Below are 22830 nucleotides of genomic sequence, written 5' to 3'. Positions count from 1 at the left end.
CTAGTGAGAGTAAATGGTGAGATAAATGCTTGGCTTGGTGTAAGAAATTGCACACAAAAAAGAAAAGAAAAGAAAATACTTTTTTCTTCTTCTTCTTTCCCAGGATTTAGTTAACTCTCTGTTTGCTATAGGATAGCCATTGAAATGCAAATTAACCTGTGTAACTGCTTTTTCTTAGCAGTGAAAAACAAATAGCTTTGATATGCAAATTAGAAGCACTGAATGGATAAATGAGTCACATAGAAGGCTAGTGAATGATACATATATATAATATTATTATAATTATGTGTATATTTATATCAGTGTATGTTCTGCAAGATAGTTATCCAATCTGAATCATATCATTTAAATTATAGATTATTGCAGTCATTATAGATCTGTGTGAAATAGGATCCATTTGTTGCTATATAGGTAAATTTGAAATAACAGTATTTTAAGGAAGTAAGTGTAAAGACACAAACGCGGGTCTGCATAAAAGTTTATACAGAACAAGTTGTGTCTAGTGGGCAATAGTAATTAGTATTGTTCACATTTATAGAGCTGTGTGATTTGTTTTATTGCGGAAGCAGGGTTTTGTACACGTGTCTCGGACAAAGTACAGGACTGCGCACGCAGCGTAAGAGACACGCACGGTCGCGTGTTTACGCAAAGTGCGTAAGAGTGCGGGCGCTAAGTACAAATTACACAATAGTGTCGTTTAGTTTAAAGGTGGGACAGTAGCCAGGCCACAATAGCACAAAACTACCCGTTTTTTTAAGCAGATTAGTATAAAACTTTTGTTTAAACTGTAGTGCCTCTGGGGGTAAAGCTGCCAATCTGAATGAATTAAAATTTTCTGTACAGAAAAACAAAGTGTATTTGAGTGAGCGAACGTAGGAGTGAGTGGATTTGAACTCCGGATTTCGGGATCCCGTCGTGTGGTACACCAAGTAAGTGGAGGCTTGGTGGCGTGAGGCGGCTGACTCACGTTAGTATAGGATTTGGAATACGTAAGTCATGAGGAGACATACACAGGAGCATGGTAGGGAATTGTGAATTATGAACTGTGTGACCCATGTAGTTTTTTGATATGTTCCGGCTGAGGTTTCGCAGCTTGTGATTCGATTCCTGTGGTCGTACGGCAGATAGGCAACAAGTACCTATACGCTGTGCGATTGGACCGCGCATTTGTGGGTGCGATATATAGCGCAACTTGATACCCCTTTTACGAGCTTTTGCGTAAAATCACGGTATCATTAGCGCTGTATACAGCATACGCAAGCGTGATTTGTGTATAAAAAGTGCATAGGGAGTTTTCGCTGATCTCTCAGGAAAATCTCCAACGACAGATACTTTACTGGAAAGGGTAAGTTATTCCTAAAAACATCCAGTAAATATAGGTCAATAGGGGCCATAAGTTGGGTACATTGCCTTCGCTATCGACAGTGTATGGTAGTACTGGCCAACGTGGGCGAGAGTGGGTGAAAGCGCTCGAAGAACTTTCACCGTCACCTTATATTGAGTATTTTGGTGTTTGTGGGAAAAGGCCCACAATTATGGGAGCCAGTTGCTCAACTAAGGGATGTTTAGCCAGGGTTCAGGCTGAAGAGCCGCGGGCCCAAGGGGTCAGAGAGGTTTAAAAAAAAAAGTAAAAAGTATTATGTGTGGGAAATATGGTCCACACGCTTTAGACTTTTTGTCTGAGTGGGTACGTATGACTGACAACGATAGGGTACCATTCCCTAAGGTGGGCAGCTTTGAACCAGAGGTACTGCAGAATTTAAGGATGAGAATATGTCTGATAAAATCCCGAAAACAAAGGGTCAGACATACAAATTGTTTAAACCTGTGGCAGCAAGAGGGGTTGGTGAGTTTGATCCTAAGGTATTGCAGGTGGTATGTCTAACCAAAGTCATCTAAGACAAGAATGGAAATATAAGAACTGTTTGAACTTGTAGCAACAATAAACAAGTAGGAAGAAAAAAAAAAAGAATACAAGTACACCACCATATGTAGATGTGGAAGCAGTTACGGCCAGCATACAAACTATAGAAAATAATAAAAATATGAAAAATATGACTGTAACCTATATATGTACTAATGAATGTTGAAGTTTTATTTAGGAGGAGAAGGTGACCTGATTGTTTTCAGCCATTTCTCATGCACCCAGAGGAGTATCCAACCGGTAAAAGAAGAGCAGTAGCCTGTGGGGAAAGTGGCTGAGACCAGTGGAACAGGTAAGTATGGTATCATTTGTGTACATATATAGTAAAACCCAAAAATAAAACAAAAAAAAAATCAAGAAAGTAACGTCAGAACTGGAGAAAAATCTGTCCTCACATTAGTAAAGCGGACAGAGACAAGGTAACCCCCGGGGTATTTCTTTCAGTTACCATATAAGAAGTATTCATTCCTAGTAATGCCCCTAGTCAAGATGAGCTCGGAAATGTTTGTTGGACCATGTACAGACCCTTAATACGGGATGAGAAGGATTGAATGAATACTTTGCATGACCTAGAAGCTTGTTAAACTTTTTTTTTGTTTGCTTTTGTCTCTTGCAGTAATAGAAAACTCTCCATCTGGATAAGATCACTGGTAAACACTAATTCGGCAAATGGGAGGTGGCTGTCTCTGTGCAAATGAACGGGCTCAATAAGGCATTGAGTGTCAGGGTGCAGACTTCTTTGCAAAATTGGAAAGGGGTCACAGTAGCTAATCTTAGATAGTGTTAGGGTCTCCTGCTCTGTGCTGCCACGTCGTCATGGCAACCGGGAGACAAGTGCTAGCGGAGTAACCTGAGCGTAGCTGATACTCTGGTTCGGGTCTTTTGCTGTGCAGTGGTTACAGGCTCTGTGCACGGCAGGAGATCCGGTGCTGGTTTTTGTGCTCACAGTCTGTGAGGTCTGAGTGGGGCGTGGACAGCACCTGCTATATAAACCCTCTTCTCAGGTTAGGCAGATGCTGCTGAATCTTTGTTGGTTAGTCAGTTCCTGAAAGCTAGCTAGTACTGTGTAAACTTTGTATTTGTTTGTTGCTTACTGCAAATAGGCCTTGGGATTTGGTATTACACTCTGCCAATCCAGACCTAGCAGTAAGACTGGAGTCAGTCGTTTAACCTGCTGGGGTTCTTTTGCTACTCTGTGAACCTAGCAAGTTTGCGACTGTATTCTCAGACTTGCCTGCCAAAATCCTTTCTCACTGTGCAAAGTGTTCAGGTGTCAGTTTAGTGGCAGTAAGCTGAACCAGTGCACTGCAAGTGAAGACTAGGATTGTGGAGACTCTCCTTGTGTCTATTATTCCATCTCTGACCAAGGAGTTTACTGCCACACCCGTTGGTAACCCTTTAGGGTTTTGCTGTTGCCCTTAGCAACAGCATTTCGGGTTCTCTACGTATTAAATCACTACATCTCGCTTCTTTCCATCTGAGCATTCCTAATACTAGGGAGACACCCAGTTTCTTAGCCTTTGGGCTTCTCTGTTCACTTTGTGTTTATTTTGTTACCCTATCACCTTCTGTGTATGTAATGTCATATTCCCCAGTCTGTCTGTGAGGTCATTTGTTTTGCATCCCTCACCGTTCAGACACCAGTACATTCCTGCTGGCACTGGTGTGCATAACAGATAGTGTGCTATTGAACATCACAAGAATAGTGCTAGGCGCAGAGAACAACAGGTGGAGAAGTTGAGGACGGTAAGTATACTGGCACATACAGGAAAGACCCATCAGTCCAAACCCCAGATCCCTAATGGTCAATAATATGTTACACTTGTAGGAAGGAAGGGCATTTTGCCAGAGATTGTAGGAGTAGTAGGATACATAGTCAATATAGATCCCCTAGACAGAAAACACAAGCCACATTATTAAATACATAGACGGGACCAAGGGACATATAGTAAGGAATCATAAGCCATATAGAAAACACAGATTCAGCTAATGGGAAGAACAAAATAAATGCAACATTACCCTTTGACAAAACTTGCTGGGGTTAAGATGGGGCCTCTAAACTTTTGCTTCTTTTTCCTAGCAGAAATGGCCCCTGATTAACTTAATTTTGTTAGATATGATATACATATACTGTGCTCCCGCTCAGGAAGTACAACGTATGTTAGACACCCACGAAGACTAATGTCGCATTCTACTGTTCTAGATGCATGTCCATCACAGGTAAAGGAAATTATCTCACAGATACCGGGTTCCCTATGAACTTAGGATGGACAGGACACTGGATTGATGGCTGGGATAGTCCCAATAGCGATACGACAAACACAGACATTTTTTTTAAGGGGAGTGGACCAAGTAGAGAATCACTTCCCCGTAGTGCCCAATCCAGTTGTCAAATTTTTATAAAATCTTCTTCACCTCTACAAACTCATCTGTCACCAACCTCTATTCTGTTTTTCTACAGTTTCCTCTTCATCTTTTGCGTTCACACAGGGTGGTACAATACATGGACCCAAGTACAGTTCAAACTCCACATGCCTAGGTACTTCAGAGATCTGCCCAAACCCAGTATATCTCAACACCACGATAACACCAGTATTACTGCAGTGTGCCTTGTCATGCACAAAGGGTGGAGAATGGGAATACTGGTGAAGGGAAATTTTGTATAGACACTGATATGCCTGTTGGTGAATAACAAACCTGACATTTTTCTTTTTCATTCTCTTCTTCCTTCTCTCCTCTAGAGATGTTTCTTTTCTTTTTCTTTTTTTTTGAGTTATGCTCATGGTACTCTACATTGCAAACACACAATAGTAAATTAAAATGAAAAAATTTGTGTTCCCTACAGGAAAAGGCAGTCTGGAGGACAAAGGGGTATGGCCAGGAGTCCTCAGGACTGTGGATAGGTGGACACGGTAAGCCAGTAGCCCCCAGAGCATACCTTCCAAGTATAGCTGAGGTGGCACATGGTCTGACTCATCTAGGCAAAGAGGGTATGTGCAGGCTGATGAGAGCCTACTGATGTGCGCCAGGATTCTATTCTCATGCAGGTAAGAGAGCAATGACCTGTCTTGCTTGCTTGAGGAAGAATATTGGTAAGGCAATACCAACAGAGCCATCCCATATCTCTCCTGCAGATGGATCTTTTCAGGCAATACAAATCGACTTCGTACAGTTAACACCCTTTAGGAATTATTGTTATGTATTGGTGTGCACTGATGTTTTCTCAAACTGGGTAGAGGCATTTCCTGCCGCCACGGATGCTGCTGTGTTTACCGCAAAGAAAAAATGCGCAGAAATTTGTGTGTAGATAATGGTACCCCTAGAAGTAGGAGCAAAGCTTGAATATTGTACTATTGTGATCATAGATACTGCCACTAGCATTATGTAGTATCGGAACCTCTCCCAGATCTTCACTCAACAAATCACCCTCTTCGAAATTTGTTTTTGTTTTTGTTTTGGTATTTGTGTCTTTTTTTGTGGTTGTTTTTGGAAGACAACCTCATGTCATGATTGATCCGCACAATGATCAGAAATACACCAATGAGGTGACAGTACAGTACCTTATTGAGATGAGCCAGCATTTGAGAACTTGACAAAAGAACTTGAAACTGTTGATTGCTGGTATGCCAAATACTAACTGTCTTGATTGTGAATCAAGAGACTGTGTGATTGTTCTTATGCTCAGGTTGCCTAATAGACAGGTGGGAAGGACCATACCAAGTTTTGTTGACAGCACTATCCCAGTGAAAGTAGCCGAGAGAGAGACTTGGGTCCACGATTCCCATTGCAGGAAAGTCGGTAGTCCGGAAGGAACTCGTAAATGGAGTGAGATCGCAAAAGTATAACCAGAGACTCTGTTCCGTGAAGACTGAGAGGCGGCACTGTTGAACACTACCTGAGCGTACTAAAGGATTGCAGAAAGACCAGTCCTTGTAATTGATTTGTTATGAACAAGAGTTGTTTTGTTCTATTTCTCTTTTCTCTCTTTCCCGCTGACAAACATTTTTTTTCCAGGATATTCTATTTTTGCAAGTTTTTTTTTATGAGGAGTCGAGTGTGGGACTGGTTCTGGAGGAAGGAGTTATTTCCTTATAGGATCCCAGGATTAGCCGATCAGTATGTTAAAGTCAGAGATCAATCAAAGGTCTAGTAGTTATGGAGTTCAGAGTTAATCAGGAACAATCAGACAATGGCTATTCACACATTGCAGATAAAGAGCTCATTAATATATGTGGAAGAAAGGTTTATGAGTGTCTCTCCCCGAACTCCGAAGGTTTATGTTATTTAGGAAGGACACTACTTATAACCCTTGTTCAATTATTAAACAGACCTAGCATACGTTCCAGAAATGGAAACAATGTTCAGAAAATGATAGGAATATGTAGATCATGAAAATTTTATATGTCACTTTCACGATTTGTTTGTGTCTTCTTCATCTACCCAGCAGAACCCCAATCGAATCCAAACATCAGTGTACAAAGATGTAAAATGTTAATCGCAAATCAGACATTATAGACCAAAGCACTGTCCCAGCATACTCTATAGGTTGAATGTTGTCCCACACCCAACCAGTGGTCCCGTGACCGCCGAGTGCATATAGAGGATGTCTTGTCCTCCTCCCTGTCTTCCCCAAATATAGTCAAGTGTCTGATTTGTGAAATGAATACATACTTGTGTCTAGGTCACCGATTATTGTATGAAATATTTTTTTTCTTATGTTAATAATTGATGGCAGTTATTGTTTGCTGCCAAAGGGTGGACTGTCGACGTCAAAAATATTACATAAAAAGAACATACAAAGTACACACATTATGAGTCGCTATACTTGCAAATACACACGCATTTACACGGACATGCCACAGAGATGGATTCGACACTTATTTCATGCAGTACATAATTATAATAATATCAAGCGCCAGACATCATGATGATTTAAAATTATATAATGAAGTAATGTCATGTATGTGTATTATTTGAATGAAGCCAGATACACCTGTCATATTTGGTATTTAAGCAACCAGATTAATGTGTAGATTCATTTGATACTTGTTATTAAGTTGTAGGACATTGCAACAAATAGTTATGATTAAATGTATGAAAGCTAAAAATTACTCTTATTAGGACAATGGACAGAAAACTCAGGCCAGCCCCTTTGGACGTCCCCAAGGCTGAACCTGTTCAGCACACGAATAGACTAGTGACTCATCATGAATGAGAAAGTCCCCTCCCCAAAAAACTAGATAACACATTGCTGATCACACAGGAGTCAGTTGCTGTTTTGTCTCAGAGGATGATGGAGTTGCTTCTACACCAGTTCCTGCATGATTTTACAGAGAGAGAGAGAGAGAGAGAGTGATATGGAGAGACGAATTTATATAACTTAAGGATAATGGTATTGTATGCTGGCCTGTAACTGTAACTGTATGTTTTAACTGCTTACTGTGTGAGTTGTAACCATGTAACTATAGGTATACTGTACATTGTAATATATTGAATCCATATCCTTTTAATAAAAAATATATACATCAATGAGCTTTGGAACTCAGATAATGTGTGGGTGTATTGTTTTCTCTTATGGGATGCAGTGTTTTGCGATGTACAGCGCACATTCATGGCAAATAGTAATAAGATGTGCAGGTGTCTACAATATATATTAGAGCGGGTATTTTAAATATTTGTAAGGAAACAATTTGGCATTCACAATACGGTCGTTAGGTCGACACAGCTTAGGTCGACGGTCATTAGGTCGACCACTGATGGTCGACATGCATTAGGTCGACGTGGTCTATAGGTCGACATGGTCATTATGCCGACATGTACTAGGTCGACAGGCCAAAGGGTAGACATGAGTTTTCCACATTTTTTTCATTTTTTGGATTTTTCCATACTTGACGGTCCATGTGGACCACGATTGGAATGGTAACCTTGCCCAAAGCATGGCGAGCGAAGCTAGCCAGTCGAGGGGACACGGTGTACTAATTGGGGTTACCCGTCACTTTCCGAAGAAAACAACACCAAAAAAAGTCCAAAGTCATGTCGACCTCTTCACCTGTCGACCTAGTACATGTCGACCTAATGCCCATGTGTCGACCTAGTGCATGTCGACCTTATGCCCATGTCGCCCTTCAGTGGTCGACCTAATGACTGTCGACCTAAGTTGAGTCGACCCAATGACCCATACTCCAAAGATGAATACAAATATTGCAATAATGCTGTATTGTAAATGTTTAACTTATTTGCCAGATATTTTAGGCCTTGGGGCCAACAGATAATATGTATGGTTAGCACACCCTTATCCCTTGTCACTACAACAGCAGGCATTATAGAACCCTATACACAAAGCAACTATTTTAGGGACCTACAGTATATATAATGACCTATATAAAATACAGGGTGAATTCCACAGACCAGTATACAGTAACGAGAGCATCCAAGAGTGATATACAATCCGATTGACCATCATACAATATAATGAGTATTCTAGCATCCTATATTAATTATACCCCTTTCACATCGCACAAATAACCCGGTAACAGCATATTACCGTGTCGACACGGGTCAGTGTGCGATGTGAAAGCACTTTGCCCGAATTGGCGGGTCTCCTGACCCGGTAATTCAACCCGGTATAAAAGAAGGGCTATACCCGGGTTGAATACCGGGTCAGGCGCAGTGTGAATGGGAGCCGTGTCGATGCAACACGGCTCCCATTCACAGCATAGGGAGAGGCGGCGCAGGAGATTAACTCATCTCCCAGCGCCGCCTCCGCCCCCGCCTCTGCTGCCCCCCCCCCCCCCCCCGCTGCTATGGCAACCGACTCGGTATATTGCCAGGTCGGAAAGCCAGCAAAGCAGAGCAAATTCCGGATCCCACCCGGTAAGGACAAGATTCTCTTCCCAGGTGGGATCCGGCATTTGTGATCTGAAAGCGGTATTATATTACACTATTTTAATATGATTTTTTTTTTGACTTTTTTTTGTATTTAGGGCAGCTGTTCCCAAATGCAGTCCTCAAAACACCCCAACCATCCAGGTTTTAAGGCTATCCTTGTTTAGGCACAGGTGACTTAATACGTACCTCGGTCAGTTTGATTATACCATTTATGCACAAGAAGGGATATCCCTAAAACCTGGAGTGTTGGGGTGCCTTGAAGACCACATTTGGGAACCACTGATTTAGGGTCACTGTATTTTAGGAAACTAATACTAGCTATTGTAATTTGTAACTCTGTAAGAAATCTAGCGAGTTTTTTCAGTGTTTCTTTTTTTTTCTGTGTGTGTTTTATTATTCCTTTTACTTATTCAGAGAAGAAAGGTGATACTTTCCCTATTCACATTTTATTAAATTGAAATTAAATCCAATTCAAAACACAAACAGTATGCATAAAAAATAATTCTGATTTATTTTATTTTTTCCTGATTACGAGGTTGATAGGTGGGAGTCCTATATAATAAAAGGCTCCTCGCCTCTATGGGGTAATTCAAGTGTTCTGCGTGCCATCGGCCACTAGATGGCTCCCCACGGACCAATTCAAGTGTTGCTCCAATTCAAGTGTTGCTCGATGACATTACTGTTATGTTGTTCTGTCAGTTTGACAGGCTGGTAACTAGTAAAGCAGAAATGAGTAAGTAACTGTGCACCTTGGTAAAACCTTGCTGCAGGGCAGGTTATCCTGCACTCAGGACCTGACAGTAATTCATGTTACACTGTTAGAGATATCTTCATGGCAGGTCGGCTGCCCCCATCTGTGCACAGGTGGTATTGCACCCAGTATAATCCACTGGCTGCATACATACAGTATTATGCTATAATTCATAACAGGCTACAGAGACAGCGGCGGCCATTCTGAGAATCCACAACAGGGAAGTCACCGATCCCCCGCTCCCGGGCACAAGGGGAACATCTGTATTATCCTGGGGACGAGCAGCAATCTATAGGGAACCCCACTGCCTCTTGCTATGATAATATATATGTACACAGAGCACAGGGGTGATCGCTGAGTCCTGGGGGTGACAGGCGGCTGTTCTGCTAACAGGAGCCCAGCGCCGGGTGAGAGATCATAGCTAGAATCTGCGTGTGCAGGAATAGTATATTTATTGACAGATGAATGTTATGTATACAGTGATGCTTACTGATCAGATCAATGTAAATGTATATATATTACTGGTGTGGCTGGCCCACTACACTAATGAGCTGCACGGGGACATGACAGTGTCAGTGTGCAGTGTCCTGTACGTTGTACACGTCTCAGTAGCGGTGTGCTCTAAGAATATCCTCCTCTGTGTTGCAGGCAGCAGCAGCCGGCGACGGAGGAGGCAGGGATCCCCGGCCGCACGCAGCAGCAACCGCCCCTCTTCCCGTCCTCCCCCGGCCTCTCTGACAGCTCTGTCGCCAGCTGCCTCCCACTGTCACTGAGAACATGCATCAATGAATGGGAGCAGGTCTGAGGGAGGCGGAGGAAAGCGGCCCCAACCTGTGCAGCTGACCCCTGGCAGAGCCAGACACCATGAGGAGCAGGAGTAATTCAGGGGTCCGGCTGGATGGATATGCCAGGCTTATTCAGCAGACCATACTGTGCCACCAGGTAAGCAGTGTCCCTTATTGGCCATGATACATAGAAGTGCTGACATGTATTCCACAGCTCAGACTGGACTTCAGGACTATGTACAGTAGTGTACACATCGCTGTCAGTTGTTTATTAGTTTGCAAAAGCGTGACACTCATTCCTATATATATATATATATATATATATAGCGGTCATATACTATTTTTGTTTACCTTTTATATGTTTAATGGACATTTAGGGCCATTAATGCCAGTTTCCTAAGGCAGTTGTATGGTGGGTATACTGTAGGAAGCGTCTTTGTCACACACAATTTATTTTGACAGTTTGCTTTAGGTTTAGGCTACTGTATAACAAAAATGTATCTGGTTGTATCACAATAATATCATAACTGTCCAGTTAAGTTTTTAGTCAAAAGGTAGATTGTCTTGTATTCAGTGTCATAGTGTACCTTTTTTTGTGGCCAGCTAATGACCTTCACTCCCTGACCTGAAGAAGATCACTAACTGGCTGAATATCAATGGAGTGCTTGTCACTTTTTACTGAAGATATGTGTGCCGCACAGGGTTAACCATCATACTTACCACTGTAGGTCAGTGTTCTACAGTGATCTACTGAAATACAGTATTCCATCCTGGGAAAAGCTGCAGCCTGGGGTACAACACACCTGATGGGCTGATAGTGGGGTCTATATACTAAGTAGGGATGGCCATCGGTGGATTATCCATCGATGGTACCATCGGCGGATAACCTCGATGGTGGGAAACCATCTGAATGGGAACCATCAATGATTTTGCCCATCGATGGTCACCATTACTTTGGTATTGAACTGGACGCAGGCCAATCAGAGTCTGGGGGCGTGGCTACTAAGGTGTCAGGGGGTGGAGCTATGCTCTGTGTCCCTGACACCCTAGAGAAAATAAAATAAAATTGATAGCTCTTTATCATCTATGGTGGGAAACCATCTGGTTCTCCCCCATAGATGGTAAAAGTAGTTACCATCGGTCATAGACCATCGATGATTTCGAATAATCGATGGTCGATGGCCATCCCTAATACTAAGCCTTGGAGAGAGAGAAAATGGATTGAGACAGTAGAACCAGCCAATCAGCTCCTAACTGCCATGTTACAGGCTGTGGGTGCAGTAGCGGCTCTTGCCACGGGCAAGCAGATCTTTTGCCTGGGGCACTGCTGTCCCGAGAGTGACGCTGCAGCAAGAGCCGCAACTAACTGGGGTGACGGCGGCAGTGGTTAAGAAAAGGTCCTCTCCGCGAAGGGAACCTAGACGCATAGCTAGGGTAGCGTCTAGTTTCCCTTCGCGGAGAGGACCATTCCCCATTACTGTGCCTGCCGTGCGGTGAGCCTGACGTCATTGCGCACCGCACGGCAGTTTAGAACAGCCATAGAAGCTAGTGTCTGTGCGCTCCTATGGGAGAGACGTCATGACGTTTCTCCCATAGATCCGAGCAGCGGCGGTCGGTGATGGAGCACAGCAGCGGTTGGGAAACAGAAACGTGGCTGGGGAGTATTCTTTATTTTTTTTTACTAGGGGCACAGCTACTGGTGGGCACAGTAATGGGGGCACAACTACTGGGGGCAAAACTACTGAGGGCGCAGTACTGGGGGCAAAACTACTGGGGGCACAGCTGCAGGGGGCACAACAGCTACTGGGGGCACAACTCTACAGGGGGCAAAATTACAGGGAGCAAAATGCGCTGACCACGCCCCTTCCCTATGTAGCCATGCCCCTATTTTTGCCGCGCGCCTGCGGCACGCACTAACCCTACTTCACCCGTCGGGGGGGAGGTTTTCCAAAGGACTAGAACCGGCCCTGTGTGGGGGAGGTGTACTAAGCCTTGAAAGGTGATACATTTCACGGTGATAAAGTACTGTACCAGCCAATCGGCTCCTTACTGCCGTATTACAGGCTGGGTTTGTAAAATGACAGGTACTGGTTGATTGGTACTTTATCTCCGTCCACTATATCATCCCCACGTCACCAATAGGTAATTTCTCCTGTACAGTCAACACAGCATTTGCATAGTGTGACTGGCCACATCTGATTTAGTAACATCAACTTCACAAAGCAACATCATTTTATCATGAAATGACTGCAGCGCTGGGAAACCCCTAGAAACATGTCTGCGTGCCAGATGACATAATGACAGGGACAGCATTCTATTTCTTTCAGGAGTACTAAAAAAAGAAAAAAGTCTAGTCCCTTGAATTAGTGGTAAATGACCTATAGACTGGTGCCATGGAGATATGTTTTGATGATGTAGAAGGAGGCTGAGTAGAAAAAGCAGCCTTGGATGGCTAAAAAAAGTATAATTTGCGCATGCACAGTGCCTGGTACACACAAAGCCTGTTTATGTTGTTTACACGTGTGATACAGTATGTAGAAGGATTGTAGCTGTACATGTTGCACCTGCATTCAGTATGTTCCAGTTTTGTACCTTAAGAGCCAAGAAACCAAAAGGGTATTTGAGGACATGATGAATCCTGAATGTGAAGTTAGACTGGAAGATATACAGTATACCTTGTAATTGAGATAGCTTTAATAGAAACTTGATATTTGTAACATATTATTGTTCAGAAATGTGCTGTAAGCATGGGACAGAATCTAACGTTTATATCTTTTTGTGCATTTTAGATGTAATAATTGTTTTGGCTTCTAGGGATTAAAGCTGGGTACACACTGAGACAATATCGGCCCGATTTGTTGTTTCCGGCCAAATCAGAACAACAAATTGGGCATATCGCTCAGAGTGTATGACTGATTTGCGGGTGCCCGCAGTCACCAGCAACGTCGCCGGGTGATAATGCTAGCGACCGTGCCATATGTAATGAAGGAAGGAGCAATATGTCACTTCGACTTTCATTACATCGCTCAATGTGTACCCAGGATCCAAGATGTCGGTCCACCCGGACAACATACTTTATTAGCAGGGTACACATCTTCCCAGTGTGTACCCAGCTTAAGGTTGGTACACACCTGACAAATATGTCGGCGGACCTGCCGTCGCTCCAACCAAGCGGTCAATCCAGGTAAGTGTACACAAATACCAATCGGCTGCTCGACATGTCTGTCCCTGTCTTGTAGCTGAGCAAGCATATAAATTTGCCTGCCCAGCTGCGACATCGGTCCCCGCAGCAAGTACGTACACACAGCACAATGCGCCAGTATATTTGCAGATATATAGACCATCGGCTGTGCTGCAGGTCCAAGGCGATATGTCTGTAAATTATGTCGTTCACAGACATATCACTGGTACACACTCACCGATGCACCCACAATATATATACTGTATGGGCCATTCAATTGAATGGCTGATATATATTTGCCAGTGTATACCCGGTCAGATTAGTGTACATAGCATATCTCTGTTCTGACATTTGACAGTCTCTGCAGGAGTTACAACTGCAACTTACGTGAGTGTGTGTCCTGGTGGAAAGCACTTAGCTTAATGTACTGTAGTGTGAAATGTGAAATAGAGGCGTCTGCTACTGAAAAGATATAAAGGGGAGCAAAGCTGCATTTTTCTTGAACTGTAAGTTTATGAAAGTGCAAAATATGTTCATGCACTGATTTTGTTGGAGATCTGGAAGTTAATGTAAATGAGAAAAAGATGGGTGTGCAGTCAGTTCCCAGTCAAGCCTGCAATCACTTTAACACCGTCACTTTATTAAGTTTACCTTTTATGTTTACCTTGTTAAATACTGCTCAGCCTAGCCCCATTCATGTCTCATAATGATCATGAGCAGGGGTTAAAGTGGGGGGATGAGGTGGATCCTAGTTCCACCACCTGTAATGGTAGGGGGAACTAGCTCCACCTCCTCCATTGCCCTGCACAGTAATTCCAACAGAAAAGCCCACCCCATTACCTATGTCAATCGATGATGCAGGCGGCGCTAGTGTTATTGATGATCTGCAACCACCTCTCCCTTCCTCAGGTCCTGGTGGATCCATAGTCCACCTACAGCCCATCCCTCCTGGTACTCACACAGGCTGTCTCTGTTGGAAAGCATTCATCCCCTCCTCAGGTCCCAGCACTACTGTGGACATTATGTGTAAGGGGCACTACTACTGTGGGCATTATGTGTAAGGGGCATTACTACTGTGGGCATTCTGTATATAAGCGCCACCTCTACTGTGGGAATTTTGTGTATAAGTGGCACTTCTGTGGGCATTATGTGTATATGGGACACTTCTGTGGTCATTATGTGTAAGGGGCACTACTATTGTGGGAATTGTGTATAAGGAACACTACTGTGGGCATTGTTTATACCAGGCACTACTGTGTGGCATAGCATGTATAAAGGATACCATTGTGTAGCGCAATGTGAATAAAGGGCACTACCGAGTGACGTAACCATAATAAGGGGCATTACTATGTGGTGTAATATGAATCAGGGGCACTTCATGTGGTGTAATGTGAATAAGATTGTGCTACTGTGTGGTGTAATCTGAATTGGGGCTACGACTGTGTGACCACGCTGCTTCTTTGTGAGATCAATGTTCCTTTATACAGTATGGGAAATAGGGCACTAATTTATAGTTTGCAATGTTGACGAAAACACTAGCACTGGCCTTGGCTCTGCATAATGTAAGGGGGGGGGGGCTAGATTACAGGGGAAATGAGCAGGGGTGTATCTAGGGGTCTGAGCGCCCCTGGCAAAGTAAGGTACTAGCGCCCCCCCACCTCCCACACACAGGGACACAGAGGAGGGAGTTACAAATAGGCTGAGGTCAGGGACACTGAGGGAGAATTACAGAGAGGGTGCGGGTAGGGACAATGAGGTGGAGAGCTTACAGGGAGGCTGAGGTCAGGGACACTTAGGGGCAATTACAGGGAGGGTGTGGGCAGGGACACTGAGGGGGAATTACAGGAGTGTGCGGGTAGGGACACTGAGGGGGAATTACGGGGAAGGTACAGGCAGGGACACTGAGGTTGAAGTACAGGAGGGTGTGGGCAGGGACACTGAGGGGGGAATCGCAGGGAGGCTGAGGTCAGGGACATTAAGGGGGAATTACAGGGAGGGTTCGGGTAGGGAAAATGAGACGCAGGGCCTACAGGGAGGCTGAGGTCAAGGACACTGAGGGGCAATTACAGGAGGGTGCGAGAAGGGACACTGAGAGGGAATTACAGGAGCGTGCAGGCAGGAACACTGAGGGGGGAGTCACAGGGCGGCTGAGGTCAGAAACAATGAGGGAAAATTACAGGGAGGGTGCAGACAGGGACACTGAGGAGGAATTACGAGGAGGGTGCGGGCAGGGACACTGAGAGGGAATTACAGAGAGGGTGCAGGCAGGGACATTGAGGGGGAATTACAGTTAGGGTGCGGGTAGAGACACTGAGAGGGAATTACAGGAGTGTATGGCCAGGGTCACTGAGGGGGCAGTTACAGGGATTGTGCGGGCAGGGACACTGAGGGGGAATTACAAGGAGGGTGCGGACAGGGACAACGAGTGGATATACAGTATGCACTCATACATACAGTTAAAAACCCCTCTCTAGGTGTGATGGCACTACATGTCCCAGCAAATCCAGTTGACAAGGGGAGCGGATGAGGAAGTGCCTTGCCCCCTCCCCATACCTGGAAGTTCCCCCTCTCCCCGGTTATATTCACCATCATGGTGTCTGTAGTCACAGAGAGTGTCAGAGTGCAATACGCTTCTGAGAGTCCGGCAGTGGATGAGCACTGCTAAGGGATGTACTCAGTGAGTACTATGTCATTCTACCCCTGGCGTGGGATGCACTGCTGGGTTAAGGCACCCAAAAAGCCCTATTTTGGCAGCAATTAATCATTTCGAGTTATCAGTCTGCTAAAAAGTATTTGAAAGTTGTCAGTCTGGTTCCCATGTTTGTACAATGACCAGGGCATTTTATGGCAGGTGGGGGCCCATGTGCAGTTTTCCGTGGACCCGCTCCTAGCTGAACAATGGTGCTGAGTGGGCATTAGATAACAAAGACTCTTGCACTGCGCCAGAGTCTTCTGCTTGTGCTCCATACTTCTGAAGCTAATTTTGGAAATTTGGTGCTGGTGACATATTTCAGGTGATATCTTAAGAAATATAGACATGGAGCCATATTTACAGAGAAATCAGTAGAAAAATGCGCTGTTGGGAAATGGCGCTGACAAGTAAATGCAATGAGTGCACGGTGTGCGTTGTGTGCCCCCTTGGCTCAGAGGCCCATGTGCATTACGCACCCTGCGCCCATGATAGATACACTACCGGAGGTGGCCCTTCATCTATTATCTCACATGAATAAGAAATAAGAAAAGGTAATTGCTAGATTCAGTACTTTTGTTCATATTTAAATACGATTTTAGATCCGAGATTTCCAATTTCTGAAATATTGTTGCAGTTATTTTTTATTTTTTGTTTAGTCAGACATTTGTGTTCATTAGTCTACAGTCCAGTCCAGTCATTCATATCAATTGTCGGATGGTTAAGCCATGATAACACACATAGGGGTGTCCACATTTCAGACATAAGACATCTCACTCACAAACCACTGTACCCGGCTGCTCTGCTTTCTCCTACACTTGGTCATCTAATCTACTGTATATCATCACGTACAACTACAGAGAGTGCAGTGGATGCTTCTGCTACAGGGCCTGAATGTCAGAGGGGGTGGTCTTCATACTACACCCGTGAGAGGGCCTCCCTCAGTTTTTGTCATCACTTCCCAAGACCTCCGGCATTGCCTGTAAAGAGCAGAGTGTAGTCCTCTGCTAAGTGGCGCATGTGCAGTGGGTGCAATCACTAGTGTGCACATGTGCCGAAGTGTGGCCCACTCTCTCTTCTCAGAACAATGCAAGGGGCCCAGAAGTCTACAGTGGCATTGTGTTTGCTTGTGGTTGAACACAGTGAGGATGATTTTGAGATGGACACATTTGCTATTGCATTTTTATGCCAATGCCACAGCCAATGGGCATCCTATTGAGACACCCACGTGCTATCGGCACACCATCGGACATCACATCTGCCTATGGTAGGCAGAGAATTTCCAAGTAACTATGGCTGCTGGTATCAGTGCAACTGCATCTTAAGATGCAGTCAGTGACCCCGATACATCCCTGACTGTTAGCCACTCCCCAGTTACCGGCCAGAAATACCCCATTTGAAATGGCATCGCAATATCGACCTTTTTCTCCTGGTGGTAAACATGTGGACACGTCCACAGTGCATCTTGGATGCAGACGCAGAAGGAAAACTCGGAATCACCCCCTGTGTTGTGAAACAAAGGAGTATACTGTATCAGTGATTTACTCTTTGCTAACCGACATTTTCTGTTCTGTGTCATTTGAAATTGTTTGTCAATGGCATTATCCGTAGTCATTCACTGCTCTTTGTGTGCGTGTGTTTTAGTACGTGTTACCAGGGCTTAAAGTGGTCCTAGAGAGGTGGGGGAACTCATCTCCCCCACGACCCCCCCACCCCCCTTCCTTAGCGCATGCTGCAAAAAAGGGGTGTGGTCTCACAAGGAAGGGGCATGGCCACACAAAAGTACCCCCAATTCAAAATAATGCCTCACAGTAGCACAATCTTACTTACAAAAAGTGATCTGAGCATCTGCAATGCAATGTGCACAATAAACACTACTATGCAATTAAAGAGTACCTGAAGAAAAGCAGTACTCGGTCACAAGATATAAAATCAGACGTACATAATAAGCATATACACAGTGTAGTATGAAATGCAAGACTCCCATATCCCAAAGTGTGACAGCACATCTGCACCATAGCAATTAGACAGGTGTGAGCAGCACTACTCCCCTCATCTGCTGCTTATATGTCTGCCCAGATAGCAATGCCAGTCACCGTGCGCGCCTCCTGCATGGCTGGAAGCTGGGGCACATATGGGCACATGCAGGGTCTCCCTTACCTGGGTGCAAAATACTTTGGAAGTAATAGATGACCAAGACGAAGGCTCCCAAGCAAGTGACCAGCACCATCCTGCACATCCGAATCATCCTCATGATCTCCATCAGAGCCTGCTTCATAGTGGCGGCCGGCAGGGGAGGCAGGCAGGCGGAGTGCGGTGGCGGGACAGGCAGCAGCAGCCGGTGCGTGTGCTGTAGGCAAGGTGCGGATGGCGCACTGTGGGCTCGGAAACTTGCTGCGGGCGAGTTGCTGCCGGGAGGGCTGCGTGCACGGGCTATGCATGTATCCTATGCATGTGTGTGGGGGGACAGTGGAATCACGGGCATCGGTGGGGAGACAGACTCGCCGGTTCCAGTATCTGTATAGGGGAAGAAGGGGCTGCTCTTTTGAAGCTAGCGCCGATTGTGCTCCAATCACTTTTCTTGGACCATTAGCCAATGAGAAGCTACCACTTGGCAGCTTCTCATTGGCTGGCGATCCGTGAGCCGTGATTGGCCCATGCCATATTTTGAAATAGCCACCCCTTCTTTTTATTGGTGCTGCAGCTGGTCCGCGAACCAGGATTTGCTGGCGGACACTGCAGTCTTTACAATGCAGCCGTGACCTGATGCTGTGTGCAGTTCCACCCCGTTCCGGCCCACTTTGACCACTGCTTGTTACATATTGGATTCCAAACTACCAAGAAAAGACCTAGGGTGGGTACACACCTGTCCAATATCGGCACAATATGTCGTTTCTGCCAGAATTGTTATGATGTGTACCCGGCCTTAGTGGTTATTCAAAGGTCAAATCTGTCTACTCTTAAATTAAATTAGTGGACAGGTGTTCAGGGCACTGTAATGCTGGCCACAGATGGAGTGATCCGATTTCTCTTGAATCCAGTCTGCTGCAATCTAATTTGGTCAGTTTGCATGGTAAAGTCATTTTAGCCATGATGATATAAACTGATTTGATTCTATGTAGATAGCCTAATAGCCTAATAAATACCACCTCCCCTGCCTCATTCTAGGCTTGACTTGTGTACATAATAAAACAGCTAGCCATCTATAAATAGATAGTAAAGGATTATAACGTCTCTACTTACATGTGAGAACAAGTGTGGCCTTAATAAACACTGCTAAAAGTATCTTGTGTTTCCGTTGAGCTTATCCTAGTAACAGTTCTATATGTACAAGGAGTAGATATCACTTTTTATGAGACTGACTAAGCCTAGGATTACATTAGACTACTTCTAACCACTTAATTGGCTAATAATGTATGTTTAAAAAAAAAAGGCTCAGAAATTGTCGGGTTTATTTTTAGGATTGATTTAGATTAGGAACATCTATTTAAAACATACAGTATTGAACACGATTTTATTACAAGAAAAAAAAAGTTAACTCTTTTATTTAAATGAACATCGGTCAAAACATCGATGGTTGATATGTCGAACCATTGATGTCAAAACACTGCGAACTGGCATATTGCACAAGCTACTCCTCTGTAACAGTCCGGTATACTAAGGGGGCTGCTGATTTTATTACACTAATTCCGGGCAGCTGCAGAGAGGGGCAGGCACTGGGCATACACAGGGACGCTGCTGCCAATTTTACACTTTGCAGAGAGGAGCAGGCGCCTGCACCCAGCAGTGATCAGCAGACACTGGGCTGGAGCCAAGGGTGCAGAGGAGCTGGGAGCTCCCTCTGAAACTGGAGGCTGCTGGAATATTATTTTCCAGCAGCCACCCACTGGGTGTTTCTGACTGGTCGCATCAGATGCAATCATGTCATGAAAAGCCCAGCCTGGTGTGGTCGCATCTGGGGGATAATTCCAAGTTGATCGCAGCAGGATTTTTGTTAGCAATTGGGCAAAACCATGTGCACTGCAGGGGAGGCAGATATAACATGTGCAGAGAGAGTTAGATTTGGGTGGGGTGTGTTCAATCTGCAATCTAATTTGCAGTGTAAAAATAAAGCAGCCAGTATTTACCCTGCACAGAAATAAAATAACCCACCCAAATCTAACTCTCTCTGCACATGTTATATCTGCCTCCCCTGCAGTGCACATGGTTTTGCCCAATTGCTATCAAAAATCCTGCTGCGATCAACTTGGAATTACCCCCCTGATGCGGACATGTCAGGCAATTGGTTAAGCAAACTACAGAAAGTCTGTAATTGCAATAGTGGTCTTTAGTGTGTTAACTCGCTATGGATTCAAAGCCAGATGCATCTTGTTAAGCAGTCGCAAAAGAGCTTGAAGCTGTACATATCATCGCATTAGCCCTACAGATACCTGCACTTACCTAAGGTAGTAATTATGGCTTTCTCAGCATCCCACAAAAACAGCCACTTTTCACTCAGTTCAGAATCAGACCCAGGGTTGTATTATATATAAGGAAGCCTTGGTGACCTGCAGGAACTAGATGCCCATCTTTTTTTTGTTTTTTTTTGCTGATGCGCTGTTACCTGCGTCCTAGGACTACAATGGTTAACGGAACATTGAACTCTGAGTCAGTTGAGGCTTGTTTTGAGACAATAATGTAGGGGGGGGGGATCAGAGCAATAGCGCGCTAGGGCTAAAGTATTCAAAATATTTTAAAAAAGGAAGAACGATTACGCTGTGAGAAAAGAGGTCAATAGACTTTATTTCAGGAGCTTATCAGTGTTTATGTGAATACTGAAAGTGTAAATGATGGCATAAGCTCTACTTCCCAAACGTCAGCTGTAGTAGGGTGTAAGATTAAAGTGCCAGAGGATGCCTGAAATACCTGAAAGCCTAGAGGCTTGGTCATGGGTTAATACGGCCTTGATTAGACCCTTGATGTGCAAAATATTAGAGAATTAGTTATAAAGAGGGCATAGAGCTGGGATCACGTGTTCAGGCATATGCAAAATACTGATTGATGAGGCATTAGTACTTTGGGGGTCATTCCGAGTTGATCGCTCGCTAGCAAATTTTTGCAGCGCTGCGATCAGGTCAAAACTCTGCAAAACTGCGCATGCGTATGCACCGCAATGCGCAGGTGCGTCATATGGGTACAAAGCGGATCGTTGCTGAGCAATGGATTTAACAAAGAATCCATTCGCACAGCCGATCGCAAGGAGATTGACAGGAAGAAGGCATTTATGGGTGTCAACTGACCATTTTCAGGGAGTGTTTGGAAAAAGGCAGGCGTGTCCAAGCGTTTGCAGGGCGGGTGTCTGACGTCAGTTCCGGCCAAGAACAGGCTGAAGTGATCGCAAGGGCTGAGTAAGTTCAGACCTACTCAGAAACTGCACAAACTGTTTTTGTAGTGCTCGGCTGCAAAAGCGTTCGCACACTTGCAAAGCTAAAATACACTCCCCTGTGGGTGGCGACTATGCGTTTGCACGGCTGCAAAAAGTTGCTGGCGAGCGATCAACCTGGAATGACCCCCTTTATCCCCCTCCTCCCTGTCTCTAGCAGTGCCAGATCACAGTTACTATTACAGTACTTGCAGCTGGGCCTGCTCCGCTTGCTATTGCATGCTTTCACCTTTGCATTGATGGGCATGCCCAATAAGGATCTGTGCACTAATATATTCACAGATTGCTTGATCTTGATGTAAATATACAACAGCACATGTGGGCTAGGCTTGTGAAGCACTTTATTGGTTTTAAATTAGGATAATAACAGTATTACAGTTAATATATAAAACAGTGTAGAATAGATAGTACAAATACTGTACATCACCAAGTTTCCTTTACTCTGGAGTTTTTTTTGTTTTATATGTGTATACTGTACAGATGTAGTAGCCCTTATCTCCCCGAGATGTGTATGCATGTGCGCACGCACTGTGGGAGAGATTTGCCACAACTAGGTGCAAATAGTAGTATCCACAATAAGACAGTGCATTGGCTAAGGCCCGCGGCTGTAAATAATCGCACATGCCTGTTAACGGGCATGTAAATGCATGCTGTGCATCATGGGCGATGATGTCATGCCGAGGTAGCTCACTTCCTGTTTGTCTCCTGTTACTTCCCCTTGGTGTCTGGCTTATGCTGAGTAAAGACTTGTATTACACTGATGCTGCAAGTGTCCTGATTTTGTTGTTACACATCTACATGGTGTCAGAATTGGGATGCCATGACACAAGGTCTGAGGAGAATAGATCCGCTGATATTTGATGAAAACGTGGCTGACAACTGGCTGAGGTTTAAAAGGGAATGGCACGTATACTCCATAGCAGGCCTTTCTGACAAATCAAAAAAAGTCCAGGCATACATGCTGCTGAACCTCACAGGCACGGATGCTGTGGACAAATCAGATGCTTTTTTTATACGCTGACGGAGAAGACGGAGAGGATCCTGACATCCTAATTGCAAAGTCTGAAGAGATCTGCATGCCAGTAAAGAATGTAATTATGGACAGGCATGTTTTCAACAGCACAAACCAAAAGGGTGATGACACTATACAGTCCTATGTCTCCACGCTAAAGCTGCAGGGAAAGAAGTGC

At 44.5% G+C, this 22830-nt stretch overlaps 1 protein-coding gene across 3 annotated transcripts in view; it reads left to right on the top strand.

Annotated features, from left to right (window-relative positions):
- Positions 1-9717: 9717 nt before the first annotated feature.
- Positions 9718-22830, top strand: part of PHKA2 (phosphorylase kinase regulatory subunit alpha 2) — a 212000-nt gene continuing 198887 nt past the window's right edge. For all 3 annotated transcript variants that reach the window (XM_063955725.1, XM_063955724.1, XM_063955723.1), the window contains exons 1-2: positions 9718-9970; positions 10212-10505. In XM_063955725.1, coding sequence (XP_063811795.1) covers positions 10428-10505 — 78 coding nt within the window. In that variant the 5' untranslated portion in view covers positions 9718-9970; positions 10212-10427. The remainder of the gene's footprint in view (positions 9971-10211; positions 10506-22830) is intronic.

The sequence above is a fragment of the Pseudophryne corroboree genome, chromosome 2 (assembly GCF_028390025.1).
Source record: "Pseudophryne corroboree isolate aPseCor3 chromosome 2, aPseCor3.hap2, whole genome shotgun sequence".
In the NCBI taxonomy this organism is placed as follows: Eukaryota; Metazoa; Chordata; class Amphibia; order Anura; family Myobatrachidae; genus Pseudophryne; species Pseudophryne corroboree.
The sequence above is the reverse complement of the archived record's forward strand: the minus strand, read 5'-3'. Positions and strand labels throughout refer to the sequence as shown.